This window comes from Atta colombica, unplaced genomic scaffold (assembly GCF_001594045.1).
Source record: "Atta colombica isolate Treedump-2 unplaced genomic scaffold, Acol1.0 scaffold46, whole genome shotgun sequence".
In the NCBI taxonomy this organism is placed as follows: Eukaryota; Metazoa; Arthropoda; class Insecta; order Hymenoptera; family Formicidae; genus Atta; species Atta colombica.
Window position 1 is genome coordinate 23,501 of NW_017259535.1, and position 19,552 is coordinate 43,052.

The window sequence follows — 19,552 nt, forward strand, 5'->3', positions numbered from 1 at the left end:
CCACTACTTTCTCCCATCTTTCGGGTAGCGTACGAATCCCGCGTCGAAAAAACTAGTCATCTTTTGAGGCTATCCACGAATCGATCCAATTTTTTACTTCTTCATAAGATTTTTTACTTCTTCGTAAGTGCTAGTCAGCCAGGTCGTGTGCCATTGATCGAAACAAGTGATAATCAGAGGAAGCAACGTCTGGAGAATACGGCGGGTGGGGTAGGACTTCCCATTTTAACGTTTCCAAGTATGACCACTTTCGCAACATGGGGTCGAGCATTGTCATGCTGCAAAATCACTTTATCGTGTCTCTCGTTGTATTGTCTTTCAATGCTCGGCTCAAACGCATCAATTGCGTTCGATACCGATCGCCTGTGATTGTTTCAGTTTTAAGTTCATAATACACTACGCCGAGCTGGTCCCATCAAATACAGAGCCTTGGATGTCAAAATCACCGTTCTTGAAGGGTTGAAACCACTCACGACACGTTCTTTCACTAATAGCGGCCTCACCATAAGTATTTGAGAGCATTCGATGAGCCTCAGCCGCAGATTTCTTCATATTGAAGCAAAAAATTAAAACCTCCCGCAAATGACGAGAATTTGGCTCGTAAACTGACATTTTCAATCGAGAATAACTTTATGATGCAGACACAAATCGACTAATGTTTCTATGGGGTTATGTTGACAGATGCCCAAGTTTATTGTATGACGTCTATTTATTTCGACCACCACTTACTGCTAAAGCTATCTATAGGAAAACGGCGGAAGCAAAGTTGTACACCTAATATATTGGCGATTGATTGTGTCTTGAAATAAAGTGAAAATTATAAAAATGAACAAATTCACTAGAATATTCATAATTTAATTGGTCAATACCTAGTAGATGAATTTAATGGTCATTGTTCAATTTTATAATTTTCATCTCATTTTAAAATACACAATCGAGCTCCTGATGTACTTAAAAAAGATAATTTTTCTCAAAGTTCACATTCTAAAAATATTTTTAAATATTTAAATATAGAATTCAAATAACATATATAAAAACAAAACTTATAAGAATATTATTTATAGAAACATACTTGTAAAAAATACAATTAATAATTACTTACAATTTTTCATTTATTTACAATTTTTCATTTTCTTTGTTATATCTTAAACGATCAAAGTTAAGGTGCTGTTCCATAAAGTATCAATATTTCCTTCTGCTTTTCCATAACATTTATTCTATTTCCATGTAACTGAAACGTTAGCTCTCAGATAATTCTGGCCTTTTAGAAAATACAATATAATTTTGAACAATATATCAATTGCGATAAAATGGGATAAAATTCGAAGCTTTCTATCATTTTTTATAATTAAGATTATACTACAAGATTATACAACATTCAACCGCACTCGCATCTACAATTTTCAATCCTGTGAGCCTAGGGATATCGCATTTTTACTACGTTCATAGCCAATCGCGCGCATTTTTCATGTGAGATGAAAGTATGGAGAGATAAGGAAAGTCGACAAATGTCCGTATTCATAGTCAAGCCTTATATTTAACTGATTGGCAGTCTGATATTTATTCTGATTGGGTATTCCTTCTTAAAGTGAAGCAGCCATATTGTGGGAGCCATATTGCTGGTTGATCGCAGCTGGGAGTCGATTATATATCTTTTGCTCATATTCATAATCAGATCTTTTGTACTTAAGGCTTCCTTAAATTTATCTTAGATGCTCAGTAACCAATGAAATAATTCGTAGAGCATCGGACATCAATGTCGAGTCTCTTTATATATAAGACTCTATGGAGGACGTGTCGCATCCATCAATGACAATAGTAAGGGTTAGATTAGGTTAGGTGAGTCGTCAGTAAGAAACGTGGCGTGTGACTTGTGAGTCGTGGCGGCCGTGGCTCGTCATAGAGAGGAAAGAAAGGTGTTGCATCGGCAAGAAAGAGAGGCTCCACAGTAGAGCCTGATCAGTGATCGACCGTTTTGACAATTGACAGCATCGATTACGATCTGCTACTACACTACACCTGTGTTCGAACGAGTCCAAACGAAACGAAACGAAACGGAACGAATGAAGAAGAGAGTAGCAGTAAAGTAGCTGATCGGAAGGGGAAGGAGAGCAACCCCCTTCTCTCCTCCTTCCACGAGGAATTACTAAAAGGCAAAATGGTGGCGCGATACAACGCAGACGGGTGATGTGTAGGCAGATATCGGCTCGCATCGCGTTCGTATCAGGGAGGTGCGAGATACGCGAGCGTAACTTGTGTGACCTGCGTGACCTGCGTAAGCACGCAGTATGGGCGACCCGAAGAGTCAGCACGGTGCGCAAGAGATGAAAGGCTGGCTTTTCAAATGGACCAACTACCTGAAAGGTTACCAACGGAGATGGTTCGTCCTGTCAAATGGCCTCCTGTCGTACTACAGGTAGTTTCCTACGTGTCGTCGGATCCGTCGACGTCGTCGACATTAAATCCGTCACTCGCGGAACGCGAGCGTGCGCTCCTCGCCGCGTCGTCATCTAGTTCGCTATTACGGCGCGATCGATCTCTCGACGTTGTCATCGTCGTCGTCATCATCGCCGTTGCGCCGAGATCGCGACATGCGATTTCGTCCTTCTGACTCGGTTTCATCTGCACGGAGAGAAAAAAATAGAAAAAGAAAAGGAGAAAGAGAATTCATCTATATATCTATATCACGGTGGAGCTGCTCCCTCGGTTGCTCTCCGTGTTGCGCATCGCGATTAAGCGATTAGGTTATGTGCGCGGTGATGGAACTCTTGTCAATCGCTTTCTCGGTCAAAAATAACTTGGCAACAGTGGCAACAGCTTACAGCTGTCATAATGAGTATTCGCGACGGGTTGGGGACGGAACATACATATGTATGTGTATATATATATATATATATGTATACGCATCCACCTGCACCGCTGCGATTTCTGCTCTCTATACGCATAGAATAATTTCGGAATTCGGCTACAATATCTGTCAGGATCTGTCTCGTCTATTAGGTGCTTTAAGCATATTAGAGATGAGAGCTTTTTATCCGCGGCGCATGTCAACTCGACTAACGCGCGGGAAGAAGTAAATTATCTAGTATCTAGTAATAAATCTATCACGTGACATTGTTTTACGCTCGTTTCATTTTCTAGTTCTAACTAAATAATCGTTCATTAAACATATTTAGTAAACGTGTACTTTTTTTCTTGAGTAATTATTTATTACTGTAAATATTTACTTACACTTGTATGTACTGTTCAAAGAAATATGTATTTATCTAGTAAATATTTTTTCGGAATACTTTCTCTCTTTTTTTTCTAATTTTTAGAATTAGAAAAAGATGAAGAATTAGTTGGAATTATAAGTTAGAACTAGAAAAAAATAGAGAGTACACACTCTGAAAAAATATTTACTAAATAAATTTTAAAAAAACGTATTTCTTGGAATAGTATATTAAATAATAGACATTTACAATAAATAAATATTCATTCAATTTAAAAAATTACAGTTAAATCAAATTAATGGTTTTTGTATCAAATAAATACATGTTTACTACTAAATATGTTTAATAAATGTTTATTTAGAGCTATTCAAACGAATGTTTATTAGGATTTAGTTTTTTTTTTTTCAATGTAAATGAAACTGAGATTATAAAATTAATTTATATTGGTAGAAACGGACATTAAAGAGCTTGGCGATAAGATACATTAATGAGAGTGAGAGTGAGAGTGAGTGAGTCAGTGAGTGAGTGAGTGAGTGAGTGAGTGAGTGAGTGAGTGAGTGAGAGAGGGAGAGAGAGAGAGAGGGGGGGGAGATCCAAATATTGGATGGGAGCATTTATGTCCATATTCATCAGACCATTCAGTCAGACCTTATATTTAAGGCTTCCTTAAATTTATCTCTAGATGCTCTAACGAATTATTTCATTGGCTGCTAAGCATCTAAAGATAAATTTAAGGAAGCCTTAAATACAAAGTCTGACTATGAATACGGGCAGACACCTTAGAATGCATGTGTACATTATAAGCAAGCTTTGCGATTCTCTTGTTATTCAATAGTATTTATTTTATTAGTATGTATTTCAATAGTATAATTTCGTCATCTAGTTTATCCAAGTAATGCTGAATTAAACGCCGTTCATTCGAATCGTGTGATAACGTTCATCTTCTGGATTGATTTTACCTGAATTCCAGATTTACGTGTATTTGTCAGCGTATTAACATACGTGTACGGAATATGCAAGAGTCATACGCGCATCGCAGGTGTAGCGGGCAATAGTCAACGGTTACATAAAAGCGTGACAAAACTCCTTATGGATGATGATATGAATACGACATTGCATACACTCGCTCGCGTCTACAAGATATGTCGCAAAGTGCGTAGAGATCAATAGAAAGAATTTTTCATACAGCATAAAATATTTCACAAGTATTTCCAAATATTTCATTGCAGAATTTGAAATATTTTAAAAATTCTTCAAATTCAGGAAATCAGAGTTTTTGAAATATTCTTTTTTTACAATAATTGTACAATATTTCTAAAATATTTTTGTATGTAATGTTTTAAAAATATTTTACAAATGTTTACAAATATGTTTAAAATATTTTATTAAAATACTTGAAAGAATTGTTCATCTAAATTATAAATATTTATATTCGTGTTTTACATTCAATCTTGATGAATTTGAAATCGAGTCTTCTCGGAGGCTGTGTTTCAAGAATAAAGTTAAAAAATTATTCAAGATTGACAATACAGTTATTCCACGAAATGTGTTACGATTTTCTATGTGTTATCACAATGCTGAGTAAAGCTACATAGCATGAAATATTTATATAAATCATTTTTTGAAATATTTCAATAAAATATTTCAGAAATATTTTTTGTAAACGTTTGTAAGACGTTGTAAAATATTGCATTAAAATTATTTCACAACGATATTTGAAAAATATTGTTATGAAATATAAATATAAATATATATTATAAGAAGAATATTTCAAACATTGTGATTTTCTGTATACATATTCATATTGTAGAAAGATTTCGTGAAAAATTTTTGAAATATTTTACATATTGCAATGAAATATGTTGGAAAATATTTTTAAAATATTTTATACTGTATAGAGTATTACACGTATGATAAATTTATTAAGCCTGTTGATTGGCTATAGCAGAAAAAAATCTGAGAACCTCTCTGGTCCATTTCTACCAATTTATAGTTAATTTTCATCTTTTTCTAATTCTGAGAATTAAAAAAAGATAAAAAGTAAATTAAACCGATTAAAGTTAATTTACATTGATAGAAATGATAGAAAATGTCTTGCAGTCAATTAACAAGCTTGAAAGATTTATCGTGTGACAAACGTATAATATTTATTATGGGTTTTCTACAAATAAGCCATTATCTATGCTTGAATATAAGTCGAAATAAGAAATATAAGAAATTGAACAATCACAGTCAAATGTAGATAAGAATAGTAATCAACTATGGAGTGATCAATTTCTTACGGGTTAAGATTTAAAAACTTAGGGTAATGGCTAGAAAGCCAATTATAACCGAAGAATGCGGTTCCGAAAACGATATAATCTTACATTACAATCCTACATTACCCTCACATTTGACGACGCGTCGGAGGAAGTTTATTACGTATATATATCTATACATCTCTCTCATTTTAATATTATGAGACTTATCGCACTTGACCGCTTACACTTGGTGCTTTGTAATTCGCAACGATATCCGTTTCCCAGTTGACAATTTTTACGTGGATTTCGCTCTGACAGCCTCCTTGAAATTAATAAATGATGCAATACGAATTTCCAAATCATCTTCTCATGCAGTCACGTTATCTTTGCAAGTAGAGCAGCCGCGTTTTTCTGACAAATGATTGCGCATTGGCTTTCTAGAACATTTTTTTTTTTTAATTTAATTTCAATACTCCGCTTGGCACAGTTTGTGTGATTTGAGTTTGCAATGCCTTATTGAGGATTGTTCACTGGTATGTATAGTACGGATCCGTTGACGTATAAGAATATTTTATTCTCAATTGTCTGTTGTAAAGCTTTTTCTCGCACAGTATAACACGCGTGCACGCAAAAATCACACAGCTCGCTTATAAATCGAATGAACTTTACGTCTCGCGTCACCATCGACCGGTGCCGGTGTTCTTTTTTTTTCCTTCCGAACTCTTGCGAACTTGGAGCGACTCGACAAAGAGAAAAGATTGCCTATATGTTCTTGCCTACTTTTGACGGTGGGTAAAGAAAAAAAAGATCGAGAAAACAGAACGAAATTTCGAGCAATAAACTTTGCCACAGTGTTACTCAATGTGAACGGGGTCTGTTTGTTTTATGGATTGTTTAGGGCTGAACCAACAGGGGGGCCAAAGATATCATCGCGACGCAAGCGGAGAGCTGGCAGAGCCTCCGAGTAAGTAAAAAAAGTCAAAACAAAAAAGATAAAACGAAATATGCGAAATCGCATATTCCGACTGCCCCCCATCCCTTTCCGCGAGTTTGTAATTAAAAAACAGCCTCTACGAACATTTGTGTTCCCATTTTCCATTTTTGATACTCGATTGCGCGCGCGCATACACACACGCACACACACAGGCGCGCGCGCGCATGAAACACGCACACATACACATTATGTAACTTGACATCTTTTCGTGCAATTTCAATTTATTGATGGCCTTGATAAAAAAAATCTCTCGCTTTCTCCACGACTTCACCTACCTGGGACCATATTTTCGAAAAATATCACATACGAAAATATTATAGTATATGTCATGTATATTATATAATAAATTTTTGTATACGATATTTTTGAAAGTAAGACCTTTGTGTCTTAGCGTTTGTATTATCTGTATGTGCGAATATGAAAATTAAACATTTCCTCGTAATATACGCTAAACCATGCTAAACGTAACACTTGTCACTTGTGTTCTCTATTATCCTTTTTCATTTTCTTTCTTTGTTTCTCCTTATTTTTCTCTTTCTCTCTCTTCATGTGTATGTGTGAGTATGTGTGTGTGTGAATGTATATAATACAGTCGTGTGTAATGAAATGTACTGCTTCTTTATGTTGTTCTTTATCGTGCGAGTTACGTTTGTTTAGTCGAGTCTCGTTTTTTGTTCACTTTTTGTTCATTTTGTCACTGTCTCACGCAGTGACTGTACATGTAACTGCAATCGTTGTCGACAAGATATAACTGTTACCGGTATCTTAGATTAGATGGTTTTATTTTTCTTGCTCTTTTAGATGGGCGCGCTCAAAAGTTCTACCAATCGCGCAGAAGGAATTATCTACAGATTAATTTTAATTTTTCTTTTTTCTCGAATGCGATCGATGAACTGAAAGATTTTGTAATCTTTGTCGAGTAACTTCTTTCTTTTCTCTTGATTGAATAATTTTCCTTTCTTTGTAGTTCCTTTCTTTGGAAATTTATATCATCTTAATTTTTCTCTCTTCACATACAGGATATTTTGGTAATACTCGATTTATTTTATTTATATATTAGGTGTAGTAAAAAGAAATCCATTATTCATTTTTTCAATTTCATGCAAAAATAATGGATTTCTTTTTACTACACCTATATATATATATATATAAACATGCACACAGGACATGCACGCACACACGCGCGCGCGCGCGCACACACACACACACACACATACCGCGCGCGCGCGGCGTTTCTTTTTAACAGTGAATTTTTGCATACATTAATTCGTTTCTCTTTAATAAAAGTATGAGTGACGGATACGTGTTTCGACATATCTCCTAAGTGAAAGTTTAATCCGAACACGTTAGAATCTTCGACTTGAGGAAAACTATCTTTAGGATACCATGTATAAATATCGTGAACAGTCAAGTAGGAAAAATACATCGGATCAATATATCACTGTTGAATAAACTGAATTTTATTTTAACACAGTTGTATCAATTCATGGTAAATCGAATTCAACAATAACCTCCTGCCTTTCCAATTGTGGAGACTATTTTGTCGTGAAAATATTTTTATACAGATGTTTTTTACAGATGTTTTTCATCACAAATATTCACCAAAAATTATAAACATAAATAACGAGATTATACTGATACTATAAGATTATTGTCTTGGTAAATAAATACACGCAAGTATTTCGAAACACGTTTCCGCCAATTTATACTTGAACGTGTACAGAGTGTTCTTAAATAAATTGATGGACTTTGACAGTGTGCCGTGTTTTACTTGCTTTAGATGGAGAAAGATTATGCGATCGTAATTGACATACATATCGAAACTACATTTTTCCGAATTACAAACACTTTTCTATTTACGTAGAATTTTGTAAGAATTTCTCAGAGACTCGTGATTTGTTCGTAAAATGGAGCTTTCTTTTTAAATCGATTATTAAAGCTATCCTTTTGCACACTTTACATTGATTAACTCTTCATCTTTTTCTAGTTCTAAAAATTAATAAAAGATGCAGAAGAGTAGACGTTGAATTGCAATTAAAGTTAATCTACATTGAAAACATAGAAAACAGATAATAGATCCCTTTAATAATATAAGATTAACTTTAATCTCGATTTAATTTTTAGAATTGGAGAAAAAGATAAAGAGTAAATTGAGATTAAAATTAATTTTATGCTGACCGAGTCAAGCCTTATAGATTCAAATGCTGATTAGATAAATACGCATCTTTTTGCTCCAACATGGAAAAAAACATAGCTGAAAACTTCACTGATTCAGCAAATCTACAATCGTAATGTATACAGACAGTCAATTTTTTGTTTTTAATGTTAAAATAGCAAAGTTGACAGCTGAATAACATTAGCGATTTGTTAAATCATCAAATCTTCTTAGTTATCGATGTTGAATTCGCAATAAATAATAAATTATAGATTTGTTGTATCACCCAATTAATTTTTTTTCCGTGAATATATATTATAAATTCGTCACTATTTAGCGCAACGATAGACCAATTTGTCAAATTGCAATGAGCATCATTATTATAAGATACGCTTTATATATTCTTTATGAAGTAATAACTGCAGACAAAAGTATCGATGATTCTGGAAAGAAAAATTTTCAGACTAATCATACCAATCATACTGATCGCATGATTTTCTCTTTCCATCCGCGCACGATGCGGGCGAGTAAAATATAAATACACATTCCAGAACTCAGCGATCCATTTCGAGGGCACCTGTACACCCTGTACACGATTCCGAGCGCGCTAGCATGACTTTTTTTTCTTTTTTTTTTTTCTCTTCCACGCGGAATCGTAATTGTTGCGTGTTCGATTAACCCGAGTGACCTCACGTGCATGATCCGATTGAGAGCTTTCCTATCCTCCTCCCCGCTCCATCAGTATTTGGATAGTCGTTACGACGGAGAAAAGAATCCTATCCTCCCATTGTTCTTGACCGACGGCCGCAAGATGTGACAAGAGGCACTCGTCTATGTGGACGTGTCGCGCCGCGAGATAGGGGAGCAGCCGGATTTGTAATACAGTCATAATACACGGGATGATAATGGGATCATTAAATTGCTTCCATCGGCTGCGTAATCGAGTGTTTAGTTTCTTTGGATTACGCCGATAAGTCCATACTTTTCTATGCTAATAACTGTTCCTCGCATCCTATCCACCACTCACCACTCCGTCTCTCTCGCCAAGTCAGAAATGTGGTGTCACAGATTAACGCAGACAATTGTTGCTGCATTGTTATGTTAATTTTTCTGTTTTTTCTGTTTTTTTTTTTCTTTTTTGAGGGGGAAGGAGAGGTCGCTTGAATGAAGCTTATTCACGGTCGAATCGTCCGGATCGTCGTATTAAAAATCGAGTCCCTTCCGATTGCAAACTCACGTCTGTCTTTCTCTGTATCATTCGGCAATCTCGGGGTGACCTGAGAGGGACGCGTACCTGAGACTGTTGCGTCTCCGTTACTTCCTGTTTCAGAAATCCCGCGGAGATGTCTCACACTTGCCGCGGGACAATTTCCTTACACGGGGCCTTAATACACACGGTGGATGCCTGCACTTTCGTCGTGAGCAACGGCGGCACGCAGACCTTCCACATCAAGGCATCAACCGAGGTGGAGCGACAGCAATGGGTCACGGCTCTCGAGTTAGCAAAAGCCAAGGCTATCCAAGCGATGGAATCTGGTTTGTACGATTGTACAATAGATCGTGCCTGTGTATTGCGTAAACCTGTCGTTTTTTCGGTACATCTAGGTACATCGAAATTTTCTGAATACTTTTTTCCATCTATTTAAAGGGAGCCTAAAGTCGTCTCTTTATCAATTCAATAAGATCTTCACAAACGTACAAATTTTCTAATTAACTCTTTTATATTAATTCTAAGTCTAATTCTAGCAACTCGATATTGTTTGTTTACGTAATCCCTAATCTGAATCAAGATTTATTATACATGTTCAAAGTATAGTATATAAAGCAAATATATTGTTTATACGAATCGACGCTGAAAGCCGATTAATTAATTTTCCAACTTTTTTTCATTTTTAATATAAACTCAATTGGTTGGATTACATTATCGTTTATTACTTTAAAAAAGGATTTTCAAATCTGTGTATAAAAGTAGTTAGAAAAATATTTATTTAAAAAATAAAGGGTAATATAAAGCGACTTTAGAATTCCCTTAATCCTCCGTCTACAATTTGAACCTTTTTCAGCATAAGCGAAATTGTACTCTCAGATTTCTTTGTCATTTTTATTGAACTTTTAATTTTTATAATGATGGTTTTAACATTTGAGTTAAAAAATTTATTTAGTAATGTAATAGAGATGTCGAAAAATAACTTTGAAATTTTTCATATTTTTTTGAAAGCCTAAAACAATGAAAAAAAATTGGATTGGATAAAAAAGACTCAGATTGCAAACGGACGGAGTAAAAATATATGATATATTGCAAACGGAGAGTTAAATTAATAACTGTGGAAGTTAATATCTGCAAATAGTTTTGCTTAAAATACTTTGATGCATAGAAAGTTAAAATGTAATAAAATTTTCATTTTGATGGATTAGTTAATTAGAAACTATGATTTTATAAACATTAAAAAAGATTTTATTAAAATCGATGAACAATAACTTGAAAATTTTTGTTAAATAAATTTTAATAAGCTAGTATTTCTCTATCTGTATATATAATACTCGTACATCAGCAGATTTAAGAAATAGGGATTTAAAAAAATGTTTTTGTGCGATGTAGTAAAATAATCAAATTCAAGCTATTATATTTCCTAAAGAGAGTCAATATATTTATTACGAATAGATTTTAACTTTATTAATTAACATTATGAATTAACTTTCAGGAAAGGCTTATCTTTTTTATTCTTTTTATTTATTAAGTGTTTGAGAGATTGGAAAATATCCTGTATAAAATGTAGAATTCAGAATTAATGTGATTTATATATTTTAGATATTATAAAGTTTACTCGAATTACAAAGTTAATATTAAACTTTGAGATATTTCGAATTTGAATCAACCATTGCACACAGTATTAATAGAATATTCCGTTGCTATAATTAATTTAATGAACATTTTTACATCTATTATATAGATTATTGTACTATACTGTGTGCGTGCGTGCGTGTATAATTAATGAATTTGATTTGCATCGCAAACGACTGCAATACCGATACGATGATTATACATTTGCATAACTATCGTGTTGCATCTATCTTTTTCTTATATATTATTGAGCTTTAGTACTTCGGCGACGTTATGCGGCGAAATCTCTTTTAGAAGAAGAGGAAGAGGAGTATCAAGATAACGACAATCAAAACGTAGAAACTGCGTCTGTGATTAAGGATCTCACGCGACGATTGGATGATCTACAAGCGTGCAATGACTTGATGCTTAAGCAGGGATCTGGGCTCCAACGAGCTTTATCCGATTTGGAAATGATAGAGCCTCCGTCCCTCGAATTAGCAGCGAAATTCAAGATCGTCAGCGAACGAGCCACACTTTTCCGGATTGCGGCAAATGCTATGATTAGTGTAAGTTCAAACCAAACGATAATCAAAAATGCAAAATTGTACGACGCAAAGTATCAGCGAATGATGTTTTTTTTTCTGCATTTTTCTCAAGATATCAACAATCATGACTGTAGTAACTTTTTTAGTACAGCAAAATTTGTCGCCAAAATCTTTAAATATATTCTTAAAAAATCAAGTCGAATTAAGGATTTCGCATAATATGGGATTTGAGTAATGCTTTGAAAGATGATAATTTGCCATTATTTTACTGAACTTGCTGAATAGATTCTTGAACTTGTTTTGTGAACATCTCGTAAATCTTATCGATATCATATATATAGCATGACTGAGCGTGATTCATCCAACGAGTGGAAAGAAAAGGAAATCTCGAGATACAGTCGAGAGTTAGTAATTAACTTTTTATATGAATGATATGTTCAAAGTCTACGTAGAAATTCAAGATTTGCAGAGAGCAGAGTTCAATTCTCTTGCCAATCAGAGTTGTCTCATTCACGAAATTGCTCTCGACATTGGCATTCTCTCTATTGATGCGATTTATCACCGATGTGATCTCACACAAAACGCAACTTATGACAACATATTGAATATGTTGTTGCAGACGAGCAGCGATTACTTGCAACTAGCCCAACAACAAGAGCCTAAGTGGAAAAAGATGCTGCAGCACGAGCGTGATCAGAAAGTACGGATAGAGAAAATGGTCGAGCAGTTAGCTAGGCAGCATTCCCATCTGGAGGAAGCTGCACAACATGCGATTCCTTCAGCGACGCCTGCGGGAGGACACAGATCTTCACGTAAATTAATTGATTTCTATTCTTTTTTATTTCGTTTCGTTAACAAAGTTAGCATGCACTTGTCGGCACATTTTTAATATTTTTACTGCTATCATATTATTGCTTAAAAGCAAATTTTATTTAATTTTAGAAAACGATGATAATGAAATCTGTTTTAATTTGTTAAACACAATTTCGTTTATTAATACTTAAAAATCACTCTCTGAATATATGCTTCCTAATTATATTATTTAGAATCAATTTTTTTTTAACAAAAATAATAAGTAACAAATCATTATTAACCGATTATTATCGGTTTTCTAATTTTTTTATATGTTTGTATAACTAACCCAAAATTAAAATTCTCTCTCTATAGAAGATATCTTCTCAGCTTATCTTATAATTTTAGAGAATAATTTTATTACTCAAATTTTAAAAATTGAAATTAATTAAAACATTTTGAAGGGAGAGGGGAGAAGAGAGAGAGAGAGAGAGAGAGAGAGAGAGAGAGAGAGAGAGAAAAAGGACATATATTAAATTTACATACATGCTGCACTACGTGAAGAAATATAATAACTCTGTCGAAATTTTAACTAAATGTAAATTTTTTTCTAGGTAACATTTCTTTTTTTATCACCGATTTTTTGTAGTATATTGAAACTAATTAAATATCTCGGCAATTAAATGATGTCCAAAACACAATGATCTCCAGATTATAACTGGAAGTCTTTACAGAACAAAAATTATACTTTTAAATTCATATCTTGCGTTAGCATTTAGCCGAGTTAGCATTTTTTTTATCTTTTTTCTTTCTTATATAAAAAATGATATTCGTGACGTGGAAGCGGAAATTTAAATCTCAGCGGCTACAGTCGCTTGTCCGTGTTCGCGCTAGGTGGCCTCCAGGAGGCATCGCCGCGCCAATGCAACGCGTCGCGTTATCACGTGATTACGTCAGCCGTGGTCTACGCAGATCTACGTATGCCTACGTATGCATCGTCCATCCGTAAATTCGTATACGGATTACGATTGGCTATACATAGAAGAAAATAGAGGGTTTATCCGCGCTGTACTCTCGTCTGACATCTCCCGTCCCGTATATAGGTAACGTAGTAATTTATGTATATCGTACATACATCCGCACACGACACGATCGGGTGTGCTGCTTCCGTCTCCTCCGAGAGTTAGAGGCTTAATCAGCGGGAGCCCCCGGAACGGTTGGAGCGGGTCTCGCGGAATCATGGTAGTGGAGAATCATTTTTTCTTTCCATTATTCGATAACGCGATATCCCAAATTCCGAGCGATTGCAGTCGATTTTGGTGCAGATATAGTAGGATGATGATCGGCGTGTCGAAAGTAACGAAAGTAAAAAAAAATGATAATTGCCTGAGAAAAATACAACGAGCACATTCACGGCTTGTTGTTGGTGTTTCACAATGATTCTCGCGGTCACCGAGAGTCGCGCAGAATTGGCGCGGAATCGAGAGGAGAGCGGAAATCGCGTATGATTCGATTAGAGAGGAATGTACGTTCGTGAATCGTGTTGGTTGTATCGCCTGTGATGTCCTCCTTTTTTCTGTGCGCACCTCGAAGAGAGTGCACTCGGGACGGAGCGGAGCGGACGAAGCCAAAGCGTTCCTCCGCAACGCCGCACCGCGTCGCGTCGCGTCGCGTCGCGTCAGTTTGAGCGAGCAGTGAGCAGTGAGCGGGTCACAGGCCGGAGCGCTATGCCGCTATCCGACGGCGCGGCGGCACATTCGATTCGAGGCGACGCGACGGAAACGGAAGTCTGAAAAGGCAAAGGAGGGTGGGCAGAGCCGAGCGCACGAAATCGGTTTCTCGATCGCGCGAAATGAACCCCAACTCTCAGGACGGACCCACGCGGTGGTCTTGCCGCGCGGGGCTCGCGGGACGTCATATCGATTCTTTATTATGCGATACGATCTCGCGAACGCGGGTGACTCGCGTCAACTGACGTAATTTGATCGCGCATGCCGTCGCGTCGTAATTTATACGCGCCTTTTCCTTCCGAGTTCCGCATCGTTCTCAACGACCAACAACTCGATCCTCCGTCGCGCTGCGCCGAGATAAATATTTGATTCCTTATCTCAATGCTTATCCAGACGATTTTCATGCGATCAGTGACGACTTTGTACAACATTCCGCGTTCACGTGCTCCGTCCAATTTTTTACTGTTCCAGCTTGGAATTTCTACGCGATATCATACCTCACATTCCGCGTTCGTGTCGCTTGTCGCTTGTCCAATGGAAAATTATCACTTTGCAGATCCCGCAATTACAACGTCACCGTCGGAGGATGAAGAGGATAATGCCGAATTTTACGACGCCCAAGAATCAGACACTTTCACAGTAACTATACCCATTGCCACGAGCAATTCCATTTCCCATGCGAGAGATCGCACTGATTCCCAAGGTAGTGACGATGGCTCCAGTTCAGAAGGAGATCCAACACCCTTGCCTGTCTCTGATTCCACTGGAACCGATTCCTTCCTCATTGTGACCGATTCCACTGCTACGCAGACTCTCTCGGCTGTTAGAATCACCAACGATCTGGATATTGTAAGCATATTACATTCTTTCTCTTCTTTCCTCCTCTCAAGTAAAATGACACATAACGTAGGATGTAGATGTTTTTTTTTTTTTTTTAATATTCTATAACACAGACAAGCTGGCGATCCAATAATGACAGCAGCAGCACCGGGATGACCACCATTTCGAAACGGAAACGAAGGATCAAGGTACCTGACAAACCAAACTATCCTTTGAATCTATGGAGTATAATGAAAAATTGCATTGGCAAAGACTTATCCAAAATTCCTATGCCGGTCAACTTTTCTGAACCGCTCAGTATGCTTCAACGATTAACAGAAGACTATGAATACGCGGATATTCTTGATAGGTATAGATATTTTTGGTCGCGTCTTATTTATGCAAGTGAAATGATGATTGACGTAATTTTTTTGCTTTTTTATATATAAATAGGGCTGCAGAATGTACAGATAGTTATGAACAGATGGCTTTTGTAGCCGCGTTCACTGTGTCTAGTTACGCTACAACCGCCGCTAGAACGGGAAAGCCTTTCAATCCCCTTTTGGGTGAAACTTACGAATGCGATCGTACAGATGATCTTGGATGGCGCGCGATTTCAGAGCAAGTGTCTCATCACCCGCCTATGCTAGCTCAACATTGCGAAGGAAAGAAATGGCGATGTTGGCAAGAATTTACAATGGCTTCTAAATTTCGTGGAAAATATCTGCAGGTACAATATCTTGATACATCTGAAAAGACATACCGATTATACAATACATATCGCAAATAATCACTCAATCTTGTCGTCAAATCAAATAATTATGCGCATTGTTCTTGAACCATTGTTCTTTCTAAATACAACCGTTTCGAAAATGAAATTCTGTGATTTTGCTTGAATAGGTGATTCCTTTGGGTACTGCTCATTTAGAATTTAATAATGGCCAGCATCATTACACATGGCGAAAAGTCACTACTACGGTACATAATATTATAGTCGGAAGATTGTGGGTCGATCAGAGTGGCGATATGGATATTGTAAATCATAAGGAAGGTATCAAGTGCCATTTGAAGTACATACCATACTCATATTTCTCACGAGACAGTCAGCGCAAGGTGAAGGGCGTAGTCATGAATTCCAACAAGGAAGTTAAATGGGTAGTGCAAGGTACATGGGATTCAAAGATCGAAATAGCTCCGGTAATCAGCACGTCTGGCACACTCGATAATCCAGTTTATAAAACAGGTCCTTATATATTAGCTTGGAAACGACGTATGCCTACGTAAGTATATAGCAATAATATCCATATAAAAATTAAACCCGTTTATTTCATTTCTTAAAGTTGTGTATAAATTTTATATCATTATACATATATATCGACGATTTTTTCCAATAGAATTAATTTTCATGTTGAAAAGTACATCTCAAAATAAAAATCGATCGAAAAGATTTTTTATTTGAGAGGAAGGCACAACTTTTTTCGCGATCGTTCAGGAATCGTTTTATTTCTACACTTTCTTATGTAATTTTCTTTGTGAAAATGACGACAGTGATATTATCGCTGAAAGAAAAATTGTTACGTTTACACGAAAGTTAATTAATAATTTTCTTATTAACATCGTTATGAAATCGCTATCAATTATGCTTCGGTCATTTAAAAATTATTCTTGGATTAACAATTGTGAATTAGTTTTTAAATTATTCAAGTATAATTGACAAACATTTCAACGTAATTGAATGTAAATGAGGATATTTTAGTTTTTATTTCAGTGTATAAATATAATAATTTTTTCTTGAGTATAGCGCTCTTATAATTAATTAACAATTTTTGATTAAATAAAATGATCCCCGCACGATCGCAAAATAATAAAAGTTGTACCCTCCTCTTTACGTAATATCTTAAAAATACATCTGAAATATTTCAATACTTAAATATAATATTGCAGCGAAGACTCTGAGAAATATTATTCATTCACGGAACTAGCGTGTCAATTGAACGAACCAGAAGAAGGTACAGCTCCAACAGATTCTCGATTGAGGCCTGATCAACGATTAATGGAGGATGGACGATGGGACGAAGCCAATGCAGAAAAATTGCGTTTAGAGGAAAAACAAAGAGCTACTAGACGAGCTCGCGAGCATGACTCCGAAAAGGCTATAGCACAAGGTATGTTTGTTTATATGGTTAAATCGTGAAAATTAAACTCCTTTTTTATGCTATAGAATTTGTATTTCTCTACAGGATTATCTTATGAGACGTACGAACCTCTATGGTTTAGAAAGAAGCAGGATCCATACACGGATAGCCGTTGTTTCGTTTATAATGGCGAATATTGGGATCATAAAAGCAAAGGTGACTGGTCACGATGTCCAAACATATTTTAGTTCGTTATATAGATAGATTCGATTGCAATAACTCTGTCACATATATGCAGTGGATGAAGAAGTTTTGGATCGTTTAAAAGTGACGATAGCCGAGATTAAAAGTCGCGATCGCTCGTGGTCGAGATTTAAATGCTTATGAAATACGTTGACGTGATAATGGGATTGTTACGAAATGTGGTTTAGGAATTAATTCTTCCAATGAAGTGGACGAAACTTGTTGGCAACTCTGACATGTACAATATGCGATTTGTACTTGCATGTCATCGCCTTCGCTATTCTTTTCTACCTCTCTCCCTTTCTTTCTCCCTTTTTTCTTCCCTGTCTTTCCCTTTGTCTCTTTTTTTCGAAGCTAATATCTAATCCCCTCAACATGATATTTTATTAATATGCACTTGCGTGCTATTTTTTTTAAGATTTTGTGCTGAATTAATGAGTAACCAATTTTGAATTTTTGCGTTTATTACATTAGCTATATGTAGGAATTCATAAAAATATTGAAGCTCGGGCGGCAAGTCGAGAATGAATTCCGAATATGTCACTACTTTAGTCTAAAATCAAGATTGCAATAAGACTGTATAAGAAGAGAAGATAAAAAACTTTTGTCATTGAAGAGAAAGGATTTCAAATCAAATTTAATACTTTATTTCATAATATATTCAGTATTCTCAATTTATGTTTAGATAAATATGAATCTAATTTTCTAGAAAGAATTTGAACTAAAGTTACCGAAAAGTCGCGATCGATGTGCTATTATGTGTATATGCAAAAATCCTGTGTGTATTTCATTATTTTTAATTTCCATCGTTGAAAGTATTTGTATAAATACAGAGAAAGATGTGCAACGAAAATTAGAATCGAGCCAATACATTCGATTTGAATTAATATAAAACAAAATACGATGATTTCTCTCATTTATTTTTACTATATTTATTTATTTTTATAGAGGAAAAGAAAATACATCTCCTGTATTAAAAATCCAATTGATTTTTTAATGCCAGTAATTTTAATTTTTTTTTTTTTTTTATATAATTCTCTCATTGCGCACTTTCTACTCGATCTGATGTTACAACAAAAAAGTCTGAAAAGTGTTGTGGAAGTGTTGGAAATAAATCTTGATAGAGAAGAGTATTATGAATATACAAGAGGAACAATAAAACTACATACATTGGAAGGTTTATTCAGTGATTTCGAATGCACGCGCGCAATGATTAACGTTTTACACGCAATAAACCGACGACGATGATGCTTCCAAGTTTGGCTAGCGTTTTTCTTTATAAGAAGCGAGAAAGAAAGAGAAAAAAAAGAAATCATGCCATTTCACGTCTGCACAGATTTCAAGCACGCTAGATACGCTCCGAATACTTTATCAAATTGTAACGCAGAGGTATGCAATGTGCATTATCAAAATAGAACGCCAAAAGCAAAGCGAGGCGCGAATTGAAGACTCTTAAATGCTGCTCCCGATTAAAGAAAATCGAAATCGGGTCCTCGAGTGTAATGATTGTTTCTCGAAATTATCGCTGTAGTATAGAAAGACGCGTGCATCCATAGGCACGTGCGATCGATTTATAGCGAATGATTGCGTGCGTACATATGTATGTATGTGTTTGTATGTATGTATACCAGTATGTACATAAAGCGATTAATTGGTGAAACTTATTGTATATCCTTCTTATTTACGAGTATATAGGCCATTCTATTTGCGATATTATCAGGTATATACAAGCCTTGTACAAGTATATACCTCGATAAACTGAATGGAACGACTAGCTTGCAGCCAATGTCATTACACTAAGTTCTCTGGCTGTATTATAATTTTAATAGTTTATAATAATTGAAATTATTTTATATATATATA

The 19,552-nt window shown here is 35.6% G+C and overlaps 1 protein-coding gene across 5 annotated transcripts; it reads left to right on the forward strand.

Annotated features, from left to right (window-relative positions):
• The first annotated feature begins 1,846 nt into the window (after positions 1-1,846).
• LOC108691415 (oxysterol-binding protein 1) lies at positions 1,847-18,574 on the forward strand. Of its 5 annotated transcripts, none has more exons than XM_018199158.1 (11): positions 1,847-2,416; positions 6,351-6,416; positions 9,932-10,137; positions 11,696-11,991; positions 12,590-12,782; positions 15,049-15,341; positions 15,446-15,681; positions 15,765-16,041; positions 16,212-16,591; positions 17,256-17,476; positions 17,552-18,574. In XM_018199158.1, exons 1-11 carry the CDS (start codon positions 2,289-2,291, stop codon positions 17,692-17,694), a joined length of 2,439 nt encoding a protein of 812 aa, XP_018054647.1. In that variant the 5' UTR covers positions 1,847-2,288; the 3' UTR covers positions 17,695-18,574. The 5 variants fall into 5 exon arrangements, with proteins under 5 accessions (XP_018054647.1, XP_018054648.1, XP_018054649.1 ...); XM_018199159.1 differs by having other exon boundaries at positions 11,738-11,991; XM_018199160.1 differs by having other exon boundaries at positions 11,741-11,991.
• Positions 18,575-19,552: the final 978 nt, after the last annotated feature.

What these genes read in the sequence shown, in the direction of transcription:
- LOC108691415 (XM_018199158.1), top strand. Translation starts at nt 2,289, where the DNA reads ATGGGCGACCCGAAGAGTCAGCACGGTGCGCAAGAGATGAAAGGCTGG. An exon ending in GGGAGGACACAGATCTTCAC is followed by an intron (nt 12,783 to 15,048) that starts GTAAATTAATTG and finishes ATCACTTTGCAG; the next exon opens with ATCCCGCAATTACAACGTCA. An exon ending in TTCGTGGAAAATATCTGCAG is followed by an intron (nt 16,042 to 16,211) that starts GTACAATATCTT and finishes TTGCTTGAATAG; the next exon opens with GTGATTCCTTTGGGTACTGC.